The 18,012-nt window shown below is 35.5% G+C and overlaps 1 protein-coding gene across 12 annotated transcripts in view; it reads left to right on the forward strand.

Moving 5' to 3' along the window:
- SSBP2 (single stranded DNA binding protein 2) overlaps positions 1-18,012 on the forward strand; it is a 293,865-nt gene that overhangs the window by 202,971 nt on the left and 72,882 nt on the right. For 9 of the 12 annotated variants that reach the window (XM_082724712.1, XM_082724718.1, XM_082724715.1 and 6 more), the window contains one exon: positions 7,107-7,196. The exons of 2 other annotated variants lie outside the window; for them this stretch is intronic. In XM_082724712.1, the coding sequence (XP_082580838.1) occupies positions 7,161-7,196 (36 nt within the window). In that variant the 5' untranslated portion in view covers positions 7,107-7,160. Of the gene's footprint in view, positions 1-7,106; positions 7,297-18,012 lie in introns of all 12 variants that reach the window. One more of the 12 variants, XM_082724713.1, reaches the window with a different exon arrangement.

The following is an 18,012-nucleotide window of genomic DNA, read 5'->3' on the forward strand; positions in this document are numbered from 1 at the left end:
AATTCAGAGCCAAACCTTACAGTTTTATATTCTTTGTGTTAAACAAAAAAGAAAAAAAATTATTTACTAATTTAATTGAGAAGTTTGAAAATAAACAATAAAGACTTTAAAAGAAGCATGAAAATAGAGATAATTTTAAAAAGCAAAAGAAGTAAACAATGTCTCGCAAAGATAATGATGACGATGCTAATTCAGTTGAGAAGAGAGAAAATGGATCCTCATCATCTGTTTCAGGGCCAGGAGTCAGTAAGGCAGTCCAGGGCAGGTGAGCAGCTCTGCTCCATGGAATTATCCAGAAACTGAGACTGAGGCTGGTGGTGTGATAGCAATTAGATCTCTAATTAAAAATAAGTAGGATAGGGTGCCTGGCTGGCTTAGTCAATAGAGCATGCAACTCTTGATCTGGAGATTGTAGGTTCAAGCCCCAAGATGAGTGTAGAGATTACTCAAAATAAAATCTTAAAAAAAAAAAAAAAAAAAGAAATAGGTAGGCTACATTCCAAACTCTTAAGACCAAAGCCTGGATGCGGTGTATACCTCTTCTGCTCACAATCCATTCATGAGAACTGTGGTTCTTGGTGAGAAAAAAGGAGACAGAAATACGATGTAGTTGGGCTGCTGTACGCTTGGCTACAGTTCTTTTACCATGGAAGAAGGGGGAAAAACAGATGTTTGTGGTCTACTAGCAGTCTCTCTCACAGCTGCTGCAGAGGACTTTTTTTAAGTATGTGAAAGTAGTGTGAATATGGATAAAACTAAAAATCTCAATGAAATGAAGTGTTCTGGGGGAAATGTAAATGAACAGAATTGAAGCAAATAGAAATTTAGAAAATATAAAAGGAATAATGACTGTAATTAGTTCCAAAATTGCCTTTGTATTCAGGCAGTTTTTACTGCTGCATATTTTTTAACTTTCAAAAAGCAGACAAATACCATATTATAAAACTTCTTCACAGCATTATATAAGATAGTTTGACATCCAGTTAATTTTGGGAAGGTAAAATAATCTGAATGTTCAAGTTTGAAAGATAAAATACAGCAAGGAACATTCTAAACCTGTCTCATTTAGAGTATAGATGTGAAGATCCTGAATAAAATATTAACAAGTTTTAATTCATTAGCCTATTAAGAAGATCACCCATGAAGATCAAGCATGGCTTAGCTCAGAAATACAATGATGCTTTAAGTTTAAAAAATCCATCAATATATGATTACTTATATCAAGCTTCCCAAAAGAAAAACCAAAGAATCAACCAAATAAAAAAAAAAGGCGCAAAACATCTTTTTAAACTTTATTTCTTTGAAAATTGTTTTTAGAATACTAAGCAAAGAAAGATTTTTAGTATGATAAGGAATATGTCTTCAACCAACAGCCAAATATTGAATTGTGCTTTGCATTAAAATTATAAAGATAAGATATTACCACCATTTTAAATGTTTCTCAGAAAACTTCCTGCATATGGCTTAAAAATAGCACGGATAGCTTAATAGTAAAAACTCCCTGTCCAATCTCTTCCAACTCACCCTTCCCTTTAATCAGTCCTTCCTGTTTCTAATAATCATGGTCCTATTTTAGTGCTGTTATTACCTTAACAATTTTACATACACTTAAAATACTTCTTCTATTGCACCAAGTACAGACTTTATATCTTGATTCCCAGGTGTATAATTAGATAACTGGTTCTCTAAAATCCTTAGTATATAAAATTGCAAGTTATTTAATGTGTAGAATCTTGATAAATGCTAATTTAGTAATCATTTGTATCCTAATTTTATTTTTAAGCAAAATTTTATTATATGCCTATTGTTTTGAAACCTCCATACAGAAGTGTATACAATTTTTTTTGGTCAGAGGCTACCAGCGATAATAACTGACATTAAAATAAAAATTCTTTTTTGTTTGTTTGTTTAAAGATTTTATTTATTCATTTGACAGAAAGAGATGCAGCTAGAGAGGGAACACAAGCAGGGGGAGTGGGAAAGGGGAGAAGCAGGCTTCCCACTGAGCAGAGAGCCCAATGCCGGGCTCGATCCCAGGACCCTAGTATCATGACCTGAGCCAAAGGCAGACGCCTAACAACTGAGCCAGCCAGGCGCCCATAAAATAAGAATTCTTTTGTTTTTATTTAAGAAGATAATATGTAAAATAACAGTATATCTCTCTGTTCTTTAAATTCAGAAATAGGGAATTAAAGGAGAGTAAAAATATTTTTTAAATGCAGTTATGCAATAGCATTTACGAGAAAGGAGAAAATGGGGAATGGTGCTGGACATATATAAAAGGGGAAAACAACACAAAGAGAAGGGGTACAGATTGACTTCTGCCTTCTTAAAGGGTAGAATTACATTACTATAGGACATCCAAGAGAGGAAAATGGCCACACAGACTTAAGCAAAGATAAATATATAATAACATGCAAAGATTTCATGGTGACTCTTTAAAGTTCATTTTACTATCTCCTTGGGAAAGCAAATCACCAAATTTAATATATCACATATATAAAAGAAGGTAAAGTTGTATTAGTGACTTGGGGAAATATAAAAGAAAACGTGAAGTTGTTACTCTCAAAACCCCTTGAAATTTAAGACTATGACAAAGTAAATGATTTAAGAGCAGTTCGAAAATACGTATCGGAAAGTATATATTGAAAGCATACAAATTAATCCAGTAGAGAGACAAAACACTTTTAATCATAATTAATATTTTCACATTTGCCCTGAAGTCTCATGTATTCAGTTTAGTTATAAGAAATATTTTAAAGTCATAATATTCACATGTTTTTCTTTTTTTGAGAAAGATAAAATAAAAAGTGAACCCTAAATAATCATGGGTATATTATATAGTAAAGGATTTTTCATGGTATTCTAATAGGAGTTCACACAAATCCAGCAAAACTGATGCTTTCTTGTAGTTCTTAATATAATTGAAATAGTTGCTCTTCTTTTGTGATTTAGTCACAACCCTCCAAAATAATACATACTTTATAAGTTAGAGCCAGCAACTTTCTGTCAATCCTCAAGTCAAGAGATAAATTTCTCATAAGTTGGAAGTAAACTTGAAACAAGTCCCAGAAATTGTAGCAATGACAGTTCATACTCTCTGGGTCATGAGATGAAGCCCCACAGTTGGCTTCCTGCTGGGCATGGAGCCTGCTTGACATTCTCTCTCTCTCCCCTTCTCCCTCCGCGCCCCCCTCCCAATCCCTGCTCGCACATTCTCTCTCTCTCTAAAAAAAAATAAAAATAAATCATAGCAATGAACTCCAAGAAATTTTGTCCTTCTTCATTCTACATAAATCCCTAATCCCAAAAATTTGATTCTCATTTTGCTTATCGATTCAAAGCGTAAATTATTTATAGTGCTATGGTATATAAATGAGCAAGTTAAGTGATTTGAGAAATACCCTCTTTCACAATGCTTGCAGTGCAATTTAGTTTACTTCTGGAGTATTTATTATCAGACTAGTATTTGTTAATGATTAACACGGTGTGCCAAATGCTACCCTAAGCTTGAGTCCACACAGTACAATAAAGGGTGAATTATCCCTTGTCAATAAATCCCAGAAGAATGGATGCATGATTTAGCTCAAAAATGCGGTCCACAGAGTGAAGTTTGGGCTGAAATGCTCTGAAGTAGTGCTTGTACTGGGTAAACAAACTGGATAATTACTAAGATTCTGTTCATTGCACTTCATGTCCTTAGGCCTAGGCTAGAAATTACTATCACACCAGAAAACGTCATCGTGCTGTAAATCATAAATCATCCAGCTATAAAACTCTTCTCTCTTCAAGAAAGTTTGCTGTTTCTATTCTTCTTTTATTCTTTTCTATTTTCAAGAATACTGTTTGCCTAAAGCACGATTATTAAGAAAAAAATTTTTCCACAAAATTCTTGTGCCCCTCTGAGGGAATAGGTGCAAACCATAGGAATTTGGTACATCTTGACATGTAGGGAGGCAGTCTCCACAACAGAGTAAGAGGCATAGTTAGATGTTAGTCACCATAACGTGATCCATTAGTTTCTATGGCTTATTCATTCATTCCTAACTATTCTATTTAAAGTTATAATCCCTACCCCCTTTACTGGGAACTCCCTGTTCCCTGTTCTTTTTTCCTCCATAGAACTTATTATATTTATTTTCCCACTAACATACTAATTTCTACATGGCAAGGATTTTTAAGGATTTTTTTTTTCTCTTATGTTAACTGCTCTGTTGCAGAACGTGTAAGAGTTCTTGACTATATATATATATATATATATATATATATTATATATATTTTTATAAATATATTTTATATATTTTTACATATATATTTTACATATTACATAAATATGTAAAAATACATGTTTTTACATATTTATATATTTACATATATAAATATATATTTCATATCTATTTATATGTAAAATATTTATATTTTATATATAATATAAATTGCATTTATTCAATAATTTTGAAATCATGAAATGAACATTCAGAAGCTATTTTAAAGATTTAATTGTTTAAATCTGTATCTGAACCATACATTTTGTTTTACTTTTAACTAATAGCTGAAAAATACCATAGGAAGCATATATAATGAAGAATTTTGAAGAAAAAGCATATTACATACCTTTAAGCTATGTGGTTGCCAAAAAGAAAAAAAAATAAAGGAGTCAATGGTGTCCTGGTATTTTTGTTGAATTTTAATTTAGATGCAAACAAACGTTTTCTTCTCCTCTGGGGAGACAGAAGGTTTTTTTGATTGTTTTGCTTTTGTCTTTTGCTTTGAAATGTTTTTAATTATATTATTTTTTTAATTTAAATTCAGTTAGTCAACATATAGTACAACATTAGTGTCAGATGTAGAGTTCAATAATTGATCAGTTGTGTAAAAACATCCAGTGCTTATCACATCACATGCTAGGCAACTACAATTGAGGGAGAAATAAAACCATTGAATTACAGTAAGAAGTTGCATTAATTCACTGAATTCTATTTTGTTTTTTTAAAAACCTGCTCAAAGTTGTAGTACACATTTCTGTAAAAGTCTAGGTGAGGGTGGTTTACAAACTTGTCTCAAGAATTTCTATTCGGACACCTGGGTGGCTCAGTCGTTAAGCGTCTGCCTGAAGCTCAGGTCATGATCTCTGGGTCCTGGGATCAAGCCAGCTCCTTGCTGAGTGGGGAAGCTGCTGCTCTCCCTCTCTTCCCCACTTACGCTCTCTCTTGCTCTCTTTCTTTCTCACTCACTCTTTAACTCTCTCTCTCTCAAATAAATAAATAAATAAACCTTACCCCAAAAAAGGTTTCTGTCCTGCAATTAATTAGAACAACGGTGACATCCAATGTCTAGCTCTAAGTACTGAGAGCAACTTGCCCATGATAGTAGTTGACTGTCAAAGGACCCCGATCAAATCTTCTTTCCTAGATCTATCTAGCTATAATGTCATATTTAAACTAGAAGAGAATAAATGTTTGGTGGTAAATTTTCCTCTTACTGTAACACTGTGTTAAAATTTTACACCAGTTGGGTTAAAATGAAAAAAAACAATGTGCCTTTCATTTTTTAAAAACATGAATGTGGATACATAAAGCAAAATAGAACAATATCTGGCAAATGGTAGGTATTCAAGTAACGTATGCTAATTAAATAGCATGTTTTTGCTTCAAATAGAATAACATGGGTGCCTGGGTGGCCCAGTTGGTTAAGCCTCTGTCTCTTGATTTCTGCTCAGGTCTTCGCCTCTGGGTTGTGAGTTCAAGCCCTGCATTGGGCTCCATGCTTGGCCTGGAGCCTACTTTAAAAAGTAGTAATAACAAGATAAAATAGAATAGAATAACAGATTAATGTTTCATCTTAATATCTAAGAAATATTATTTGTCCTTTTCTATACTTTATCAGAAGTTTAGAATTTTGGCATTCATAGGTAAGCAACATTTTAGAGAACCACATGTAAGTCTAGATTTCCACAGGAAATACTGAAATCATTGATTTTCATTATTAAAAACTGCTAGTATTATAGAATAAACATGTTTTGGTATTTTTTGTCAACTTATATACCGGGAAATGTAGGCTATAGATATATTGATTTTCATTCTTTAATGAAATATTAATGTATGATTCAACACACTAATATATGGAGAAGGACAGTGCAACAGATATACTAGATCCAGTATTTGTTTTGAGTTCTTTTCATGGCAGGATTGTGTATTCATACTGACCTTTCTTCAGCACATTTCTGGTCCCTTTGTGACTGTTCTTCTTAGTACTTAGAGTATGTCTAACTAGGTAGAAGGATGAAGCCCACGGTTGTGGACTAGTGAGTGATATGCATTACTATTGTAATGTTTTAGAATTAAATCTAAAACCTAGATTTGATTACAAAGAGTCTAAGTCAAAAATTTTAGTACTCCTATTTTATGAAGCTCTAGGGTTCCACAAAATAATTTGGAAGTGAAATAGACTGAGTTTTTCAACCTGTTTTTTTTTTTTTTCCCATAATCTGTTTATGTGAGACTAATCTCTCTAAATCTAATTCTTTTCTTTTATTCAGTCTCCTAATTACTTTTTCATCCTCACCACCCTGTTTTTGCTCTCAGTTATGTTTTGGCTTCCAGTTGTAGTATATTAGAAATTGAATAATGTGTTACTACCTATAGCCAAAAAAGTAATTATTCTTGTTTATGACACAGAAAAGCATAATCTAGAAAAAGAGTTCTTTTTTTCCAACTTCTGTACCCACCATTTTTAAATGTGTTACTTACATATATACATATTTGTTATTGATGTTACCATTTCAGATGCCTGTGCCTTCAATAAAGGATTGACTTAAACTTTTATCTTTCTGTCATGTTATTATTTGCGTTTTATGTATCATTCAAGTATACCATCTTATTAAAATCCTATGATTCAAACAGTTTTAAAAGACTTGTTTAAACCAAATAACTTAGTCATATACTAAACTAACTGTTGTACGTTAGTTTATCTCTGGAATGGGGGAAATTACTAGTAGTTATTCCTGGGAATGAAAAGCTTCCCTTCCTACAATCTATGATCGTTAGTCTTTGGTATTGTGCCTTCGCTGTAATGACGTAGGTTTGTTTCTCCTTTATTCTTTGCAGAGTGCTGCAGCAGCTCCCAGCCCAGTGCTAGGAAACATTCCCCCAGGAGATGGCATGCCAGTAGGTCCTGTACCACCAGGGTTCTTTCAGGTACTCAGAGAAACGCTGACTAGGAATGTTAAGGCATAGGAACTCCTGCTTGATTTTACTTAAAGACATGAAGGAGAATGAGGCTGTTTTAACTCTGAAGGTAAACTTAATGTGTGCAGCCAACTCTTGATAATCAGAGATGGGTTATCTAGTATATAGATATTAGTGGAGAGATATAGCCCTTCCTTCCTATGTCTTATTTGTTGTCAAATTTTTATTCATGTATTTATTTTGCCATTTTTGTGTTTAAGTAAGGAAGAAAGGGAGTGGGAATGCAAACTGGCCCGTTAAGTTAATTGTGGTAAAGATGTGGTGGGAGAAGAGGCTAAAGATGAAGTTCTGTAATGATAGATGGATTTTAACTACCCCAGCTATCCCGATCTCCACAGACCAAAGATAATCAAGATTTGGCTGTACTTTCAAAATATGGCTAAATCATAACCTTTTCACTTATCACAATGATAGGCTATATCAAAATATTTTGATAATCATCTTTTTGGCTTTTAAGGTGGAGTTGTTATTAATATTATTATGTGACATTTTAAAATTGGATTTTAAAATACATATGCTGGTATTTTAAAATCTCAACAAGATCATTTATTTTAGCAATAATGATAATGATTTTAGAATTACAATACATCACTTTTAAAATTTATTGCATCTACATTTAATTCTACAGTTTTCTAACCCATATTGATACAGATTCAGAAGTTTATTTTTTTTAACCACGTAGTTAATTTTATAACATCTTTTGAGAAAATTAACAAGAACTTAGGAGTTAACTAGAATTGGAAGGCATTATGGGAATTAATGTAGTATGCTATATTGTCAGTGATTACATTAGGTACTTACAAACTGATTTGTCACTTTAGTGTTTTTGTGTTTTTAAAGTCCTTGACAGTCACTAGTTAATCCATACCATCATAAATGTGAAAACAGAGAAATAAAATTTTCCAGAGTTACAGCAATTGAACACAAAGGTCTTAATTAGAAACTAGTACCAGCTCTGAAATGCAAAGTCCTTTAGGACATGTTTATTCATACCACTACTCTATATTAATACCCAACTGGTCTAGAATATTCAGAAGCCTTTTAGAACTCATATCCCATCCTTTTCCTATAATGTAGCAACATATTATAACTCTTGATTTTTAACCGAGCAATCCCGATTTAAGACAATAATAGCTAACACTTATTAACTGCTTACTGTATGTCATGCTTTGTTCTAAATGTCTTACATATATAAAGTCTTAATTCCAACAGTAACTCTAGGTATAAAGCATGTGTTATTACAGTTCTTATTGCACAGATGGAAGAACGAAGCCTTGATACATAAGTGGAATGCACAAAGTCAGAAAGTGACAGGGTCAGGATTTAAATCAAGGCTTTCTGGACTTCTGCCATAGAATTTACCTCTTAAAGTTCATAATTGATCACTATTCATAAAATATTTTTAGTTCACTTACTTTTTTTTCCTCTCATGCTCTATTTCTCTTGCCAATGGTGAATTAGAGTTAGGGAGTAAATTGAAAAGGTTTATTTAAATGTAAGAGATAGTAGGCGCTCTCTGAATGGCACTTTTAAAAAGAGGGTGGGTCAGGAAGGGAGTTGAATACTATTAAGTTTAAGCAAAGATATATAAACCCATACATTTTCATCTTCACATTTTGTAAAATGACCCATTCTCCTCTTACATGTCTTCTGTCTAATTCTTAGTAAGAGTAGTTGAAACAGACTTAACTTTGTTTCATTGATTCTGGTTGGTACATACTTAAGAACTACTATATACCAGCCAGGCACTGTGATAGGCATCTAAAAATGAGTATGTTAATATGTGCCTTACTGACTCTCACTGTCTAGCCGGGAGGCATTATTAAAAATAAGTAACTGGAACGTAACAGGCTATGTGTTGTAACAGACTCAAGTATAATGTTCTGTGATGACCTAGAAGAAGAGCTGATCAGTCTACCTGAATTGAAGCTGGGAGTGGTTTGGAGAAAGTTTTCCAGGGAAAAAAAGCAGGGGAATGATATTCTAGAGGGTGGGAACAATGTAAGCAAAAATCTAGAGGCCCTCGAAAAATATACATTGTGGTTAAGGAGAGTGAGATAGGCAATTAGAGTATAGAAAGAAAATGGCTGTATCAAGCGAGTAGAGTGTGTTCCTAGGGCAAATCAGAAGGCCACCAAACCCAAAGTTGGGAGGTCATTGTCAGGGAAATATTGTCAAAATAATAAATGAAATCCAAATTGGCATCCAAAGATGAGTTATGCAAAGAGGCAGGGAGTGAGAGAAAGAATATTCCAGGAAGAGGGAAAAGAATTTCCAAAGGCCCAGAGGGGAGAGGAGAGGAACTAAATATTTAAAACAAAACAAAACAATGGAGCTTACTTAGTTAAAGGGAGAGTGGCTGGTGATGAGGCTCCTACTGAAGGATTCCAAGCAGGAGAGAGGCATGTTAATATTTGTACTTCTAGAAAAATCACTCTAATGGCCAGAATTGCAGAGAGGTACAGGTCTAAAGGTAGGCAAGACCATTGAGGAGGCAGGTACAGTGATCTAGGTGAATTTAATGATGGCCTGAACTAAGTGGCAGTGGGTGTGGAGAGAGATAAGCAGATTTAAGAGGCAAATAAACACAGAGGGTGTGAATAAAATAATTCAAGAATAAAGTCCTGGTTTCTATCTCAACCTGAGCAGATGGGGGTTTTATTTTCGAGATAGAGACCACAAAACGAATAGTAGGTTTGAGGTGGGACATAGGAGGTTCCTGTGGGACCTCCAGTTAGAGATACCCTTTAGACTAGTGAACATATGGGCTTGAAGCCTACGGCACTGATTGATCCAGGCTAGAGATAAAAATTGCAGGATTGCCTTCATATTAAGAGCACTCAGGGGTCGCCTGGGTGGCTCAGTGGGTTAAGCCTTTTTGCCTTCAGCTCGGGTCATGATCTCAGGGTCCTGGGATTGAGCCCTGTATCTGAGCGAGCCCCGCATCTGAGCTCTCTGCTCAGCGGGGAGCCTGCTTCCCCTTCTGTCTCTGCCTGCCTCTCTGCCTACTTGTGATCTCTTTCTCTCTCTGTCAAATAAATAAATAAAACCTTTAAAAAAAAAAAAAAAAAAAAGCACTCGAGTCCTCGGGGATAGGTTAATTATCTAGCCAGAAAGTACAGAATGAGAGAGTGAGAGGGTACGCAGTGAACTCCAAAAACATTAACACTTGAAAGATAAACGAAGAACTTTTTAGAGGGAATGAATGCAAGAGAATCAAGTCAGTTGACCATTTTAAGTAGCCCAAGGAAGAGACTTTGTGGACCTATTGAGGAGTAATGGCAGTAAGATTGGAAAGAAGGAAGCGATTCATAGCTATGTTTGATAGGCTTTAGTCGATTAACCAAATTACAGTTAGTAAAGAAAGAGTTGGAAGAATCCAGGATCATTCTACGTTCCTACGTCGGACCTCTGTAAAGTTTTAATGTCTTATTCTGAGTTGGGAAAGATAGATGGTAGAAGAAGTTAGCTATGTTTGAGTTTGGTACATGTCATTCCTCTTCATCCAGGGAGACCAGTCTAGCTAATCCCAAATACTCTTTTTCCCTATTCAGCAAGCTTAATGTCCAGTCTCCCTAGAAATACCTCTTTGAAATAGTGAACAAGTCATACTATCAAACTTTTAAAAAAAAGAAATAGGATGTTATTATCTTTTGGTACATATAATGATGGGACTAATCTACTCAAGAATTTCCTGAATATCAGCATTGCTTTCCTATAGGGATTGGTCTATACTTCAGCATAATTCTGGCCATAATGCCTGTTGTTAGTGAAGAGTAGCTAACTTATATAAGTAAAAATAGCAGCAGACAATCATAATTCATGTCTGAACGCCAGACATGAATTTAATCCCAAAAGATACTAACCTCCAAGAATTATCCAAAATATGAGAATAGTTTTGAATTCCTATTCTTAGTGAGGAAATACAAATCTTATTTGGAGTCAGCTGGAATGGGATGAGGCCAGGAAAAGACTGAGGCTATGAGAATGTAATTTAGAAAGAAAGAAAGAAGAAAAGAGAGAGGAAGGAAGGAAGGAAGGAAGGAAGAAACTAAAGAAAGAAGAGTTTGTAATTAGCACATAAAGCACTATCTTCACTAATTCTGAGTTCTACTCACTATGTGATCATATTGTAAAATTTAGGCTAGTGTCTATTTGTGACAGTTATTAACATTGTTCATACTTAAACTTTGACATTTTTATTGAAATGCAAGAGCTTCTGTTGTTGAATGGTAGACCAATTAAGTAAAATCAACGGGAATAGTAGATCATGCAAAAGGAGGGATCAGTTTAGTAAAAAAAAAAAAGCCATTTAAAGGAAGGTACATGTTTATTTACTTGGAGTCTTTTATCAAGAGTGATTTGTATGCAAAATCCTATAAATTCTCAAAGTGACCTAACTACCATGAACTGGTGAATGATGTTAGAGCAGCTTTCTTTAATTAGGAAGTCTTGCTACTGGGTCAAGAGGAAGCAGTCAAAGTGGCCACTGATCTAACTAGAGTTTGGCAGTTTTAGAGGAAGAAAATGCGTTATTGTGGTTGGTGTGAGTACACATAGTAGGCAATCAGAACTGACTCTATACTCTGAGTCTCCTGTCCCTGTGTTAGAATCTTATGCAAAATTCCATTGTATGCTAAGAAATATGAATTATCCATTATAAGCATCATTGTGCTATTTATTCATTTTTATAGCATTCTTATCAAAAGACAGGCCAAGTTTGATTCCTGCAATTTATTGAATGGTAGCAGTGTTCCTTGAACCAATTAGATTTTCTTCTCACTTATGTATAACAACGAAAATGGTTTAGCAGAATGCATAAAATAAAATAAAGTCCTTCCTTTGTGTTTAAAAAAATTAGACTATTTGTCACTTTATGAAGTTCTGTAATTTTATAGATTTCAGTAACAAGAAAGCTTCTCTTGTGAACATACTATAGCTTATATACTGCATTAAAGAAATGGGCATTTTTAAAATTTCAACCAAGAAAACTTTACAGAAGTAAGAATACTTTATTTTTCCCTCCTCTTTGTCTTTACCACAAGAAGACTTTTAAGTAGAAACTCTATTTTTTGTCACTATAACTAGACATATCCATATCTTTTATTTAAAAAATATAATCTTGGGGCGCCTGGGTGGCTCAGTGGGTTAGGGCCTCTGCCTTCGGCTCAGGTCATGATCGAGTCCCGCATTGGGCTCTCTGCTCCGCAGGGAGCCTGCTTCCTCCTCTCTGCCTGCCTCTCTGTCTACTTGTGATTTCTCTCTGTCAAATAAATAAAATATTAATATATATATATATATATAATCTTTTAGTAAGTGCTAATATGGATACTTTTGAGTATATAACTAATGTGGGCTATGCTTATAAATATCTAATTTTGAACCCTGTGTAGCCTTTGGTTCATTTTTACCTTGTGTTATGTTTTGTCTTGATTTTTATCTTGATAAATCTGCTGTCTTATACTCAGTAGATCTTCAGTTTTCTTAACGGAAATTGTTGAAAAATAATAATACATTGATGTTGGATTATAAATGTAAAGCTTGGACATCAATAACATTATAAATATTTATGAAAGATAGAGTATACCAAGCAATTTAGTTTCAGACTGAGGCGGTCATCCATATTTTAAAGTCAAAAAGCATAGAAACTCTGATACTGTAGAAAACATGCAGCAGGTTTATAAGTCACGTTTTGCTTTGCAGGCATAATGTTAGCAATGGGAAATCTGCTTTGCCATCTAGTGGTGGTTTGTAGATGTCTCTACTTTTTAGGGTGTATTTTCCATAGGTTCTATTTTTAGCAAGACTGCACTGTAGCAAGCTGACCTAATGCTTTGACATAATAATCATGCAATAAGAAGAACAAAAAATAGAAAGAAATCTTCCCTTTTCTCCATGGTGTTGTTATTGACCAGAAAAAAAGCTCAGTATAGATGACATTCATAAAGCAATGAAGATAAAAACCAAGCTCAATACAATATTCTTGATACTTAAAAGAAAAAGAATAAAAATAAATCAGAAAATGAGAAAAAATAAGTTTTTATTTTAACTGTCTAATGATCTTGAAACTGAAAAGAAAAAACAAAAACAACAAAAAATGAAAAAACATTTACAAGTCCTGGTTAAATATTTCTTTTTTTTTTAAGATTCTTTTTTAAAGATTTATTTATTTATTTATTTGACAGAGAGATCACAAGTAGACAGAGAGACAGGCAGAGAGAGAGAGAGAAGCAGGCTCCCCACTGAGCAGAGAGCCCGACATGGGACTCGATCCCAGGACCCCGAGATCATGACCCGAGCCAAAGGCAGCGGCCTAACCCACTGAGCCACCCAGGCACCCCTGGTTAAATATTTCTTGAGCTGATATTTAATTTATTTCTGGAAGTAAGTCCTACATTTTGAAGATACCTTCATAACTCAGCATACTCACCTGTTCTGCTAGTCCTTTAAAAAAAAAAAAAAAAGATTTATTTATTTATTAAGAGAGAGAGCATGCATGCGTGTGGTGGGGGGTTGGGTGGAGTGAAGGGGAGGGGTGGAGGAAGGAATAGAGAGAGATTGGAGCAGACTCCCTGCTGATGATGTAGGGCTCTATCTCATGACCCTGGGATCATGATGGGAGCCAAAATCAAGAGTGGGATGCTTAGTTGAGTGAGCCACCTGAGCACTCCTGCTCTGCTAGTCCTACTTAAACTTTTATGCAACTATTCTGTAATCAGTTACACCCTTTTTACCCTGTTATTTATATATATAATTAAATAGTCTACATGCTTTCTCAGTTCCCTTTTATTATTAATCTTTATATTGCCTTTATTCCCATTGGTTTTCCTTTCCTCTTATCCTTCCTCACCATGGCTGTTGGAGAGTTAGTTTTAGGAAATACTCTACACCGAGAGAACTCCCTTTTCCCTCTTCCTGGAAGTTGTAGATAGCATCTCTAATCTTAGATAATAAGCCAAAAAATTCGTTAGTATGTCTTTCCTTAGTTTGAATGAGTATGGTACTGAAAATCTAGAGTAGACTTGACTTACTGAACTATAACATTGTCACTACGTAGAGTTTAAAAATCCAGACATTAAAAATAAGTGTTTTTCAGAATTAAATACACTAGGATTTGGAGAGGGGAGGTGGGGAAGGTTGCTTATTTATCAAAGTTCAAGACATAAAAATTAAGTTTAATTCTCTTCAAAATGTAATTTTGAATCTTCAAGTACAGAGATTCTAAATATCGAAAATAGAACAAATTTTTCTCTAATTCAGAGATAAAAGCAGTCTAAAAAAAAAAAAAGGTGCCTGACAGCTGCTGGCTTTGATAATGCTTTCCTGCAGTTGTGGTAATAGTTTTTCTGGCCTCAACTATTAGAACAAATTAAAACTGCTCAGCTTGAGTAACTAAGTAAGCTCTTTCAAAAAATTGCAGTTTCAGACAACTAAAGATCCTACACCAGTAGCTAGATGGACAGAGAGCAAAGAAGAAAGTATCAAGGCTTCAGAGTCTTTACATGGGTTTTTCGGTAGAATGGAATGAAATCATTTCCTGTTAGAAAACCCTACTTTATTTGTTTATGTATCAAAATGAATATTTAAGAAAAAGTGAGCTTGGCCACCCTAGACCAATATTGGTTTTCCTTTTACTTTAATCCTGCTTCTGCTAGCTAAAGGTGTTAGGATATTTAGTATGAAGCATAAAGTATCATATTTTAAAATTATATCTGTGATAAGGGTTTATGTATTTTTCAGCTAATTTGAAATTACAGTTTTTCTTTTGAGAAGACCTTATTTTGAAAATTCTTCCCAGAGTGCTTGTTTTTATTATAGCTACTTGGAGGAGAGTGAAGAATGGATAGCAAATTGCAAATATACATAGGCGATTTATAACAATTTTAGTTTTATTTTATGTTGGTTACAGAAACAAAGTGGTCACCATTCTTTGGGCAATTAAAGATAAGAATGGGTGGGACACTTGGCTGGCTGAATTGGTGGAACCTTCCACTCTTGATCTTGGAGTTGTGAGTTCAAACCCAAGACTGGGTGTAGAGATTATTTAAATAAATAAATAACAGAAAAAAGAATAAAGATAAGGATGGGTTATTAAATATATTTACAAATGCCCTCTATGGGTGGGATAGATTTATTTTAAGTATACATTAGAATGTCTTCAGATTTTTTTTTTTTTTAAGATTTTATTTATTTATTTGACAGAGACAGACAGGGAGTGAACACAAGGGAGCCTGATGTAGGACTTGATCCCAGGGCTTGAGATCATGACCTGAGCCCAAGGCAGATACTTAACCCACTGAGCCACCCAGGTGTCCCTGCCTTTAGCCTTTTTGAAAGATAGCTTATCACTAGGTGGGGTTCAGAAATAATTTATCTTGTATCTATATGAAAAGTTGACAAACTTTTTCTGTAAAAAGCCAGATAGTAAATATTTTAGGCTTTGGAGGCTTTGAAGTTACAACTACTCAACTCTGTTGTTGTAGTGTCCTTATAGTGTAAAGCAGCCTCAGACGTTATGCAGCAAAACTGTTCCAGGGAAACTTTATCTACAAAAGCAAATGGTAGGTCACACTTATTGGGAGCCATAATTTGCCCCCCCCCCCCACTAGATAGTTTCTAAGAAATCTAAAGAGTAAAGACAGAACAATGTCCCTCCAAGTGTTTTCTGTGCAGTACTGACATGAGAGCCCTGGGTGTCAACTGACTACTTTTATGTCAGAATTTGGGGGGCTAGGGAGTGAGGCAGAAATCTTTTGTGTTTTTGTTGTTATTGTTTTGTTTTTAGCCGCTGGGTCTTACAAACTAAAATTTGAGAACCACTGGCAAAGATGGCTAATGACATACAGCACCAGACATTTACTACAGCTCAAGGAGGTGGGTTGGGTAGGGAGGTGAAGGCTGAGGGAGTCAGCCGGCAGGCACGCAGCTCAGTGAAAGGCAGGCTCCTAGAGATATGACTGGGGCCTACAAGGTGGGGTGCCATCCCAGCAGGCTGCCTGGCTTTGACCTTGGGCCACCTGTATTCCCTATGAATTTTTTTAAAAAAAGATAAATAGAAATCCCTGCTCACAGGGAACTTATGATCTATTAGATTGTGATAAGGACTAGGGAGAAAAATGAAACCTCAAAGGAAAATAGACATTATTACCAAAGTTTTAGATAGGATAGCCAGAGAAGTACTCATCAAAGAAGACACTCTATTTGTAAAGACCTGAAGAAAGTGAGAGAATAAGCATATGACATCTGGGGGGAGTGTTATAGGCTGAGGGACAAGCAAATGTAAAGCCCCTGTGTTCAAAGCATGACTAGCTTTTTCCAGGGACAACAGAAGGTCCAGGTAGCTAAAATGTAGTGTCTGCTGAGGAGAATAGTTCGATCTGAAGTTCTAGATAATAGAAAGTAGCATTTGTAGGTCATTGTAGGAATTTTGGTTTTTACTGTGAGTGGAGGGTTTTAATAGTCGTATTCTGGCTGCTCTGTTGAAATTAGTTTATAGGAGGGAAGGGTGGAAATAAGGAGACCAATTTGGATGTTGCTGGAAAATTTTGACAAGAGATTGTTATGGGCTAGACTAAGGTAGTAAGAGTGGTGAGAAGTGGTTGGATTCTAGATCTGTTTTGAAGTTCAAGCCAACAGATATTGGTGATGGTCAAGAAATGTGTCGTGAGAGAATAAGACAAATCAAGGGTGACTGAAAGGCTTTTTACTTAATTATCTGGAAGGATGGAGTCAACATTTACTGATGTAGGTCACACTTCCAAGAGGAGGTATGAGGGGGGAGTACCAGCAGCTTAATTTTGAACTCGGTAAGATTAAGATGGCTCATAGATATTCAGGAGATGTTGAGCAGGGAACAGCCTATCCCTCTGCAGTTTTGTGGTTCAGCCTTGGGCTAGAGTCATTTGGAAGTTATTAGCATGTGGATAATATTTAAAGCTTTGAGCCTGGATGAAAACCTCAAGATAGTGAGTACTGATAGAAACAAAAACCCTTGCCATGGACCGAGTGCACTCGAATGTCAAGAAGTCAGAGAGATGAGGAGGGACCACCAAAGAAGAATGGGGAGAGCAGTCCAAGAGAGAAGAAAGCCAGGCATTGTGGTATCCTGGAAGCCACACGGAGAATATGTTTCAAGGAGGGAAATAATCAGCTGTGTCAAATGCTACTGATAGTTCACATTAGTTGGGGAATGACAGTTGACTGTTGTATTTAACAAAGAGGTAACTTGTGACCTTGATCAGGCCAGTTTCTGTGGAGTGATGGGCATTCAAGCCAAATAAACGTAGGTTCAGGATAAACTGGAAGGACAGAAATCAGAGACAATAAGTGTGCCCAGCTCAGAGTTTTGCTTTATTTTTTTAATTTATTTTTTTTAAGATGTTATTTATTTACTTGATACAGAGAGAGAGATCACAAAGAGGCAGAGAGGCAGGCAGAAGGTGGGGACAGGTTCCCTGCTGAGCAGAGAGCCTGATATGGTGCTCGATCCCAGGACGCTGGGATCATGACCTGAGCTGAAGGCAGAGGCTTTAACCCACTGAGTCACCCAGGCACCCCCAGAGTTTTGCTTTAAAGGGAGAGCAAGAGATGAGGCAGTGGTTGGAGGGGGAGGAAGGGGAGGCCAAAGAAATAGTTCTGGGAGTGAAGTGTTGGCTATCATCAACTGTTCATCCCTGCCGAGAAACAAAGAAAACAGCTCTGCTGGTGCTTTTAAGAAGCATATAGGCTCGTGCCAGGTATAGTCCCTTATAAGCGAACAGGTCTG

The sequence above is a fragment of the Mustela nivalis genome (assembly GCF_964662115.1).
Source record: "Mustela nivalis genome assembly, chromosome: 3".
Lineage (NCBI taxonomy): Eukaryota > Metazoa > Chordata > Mammalia > Carnivora > Mustelidae > Mustela > Mustela nivalis.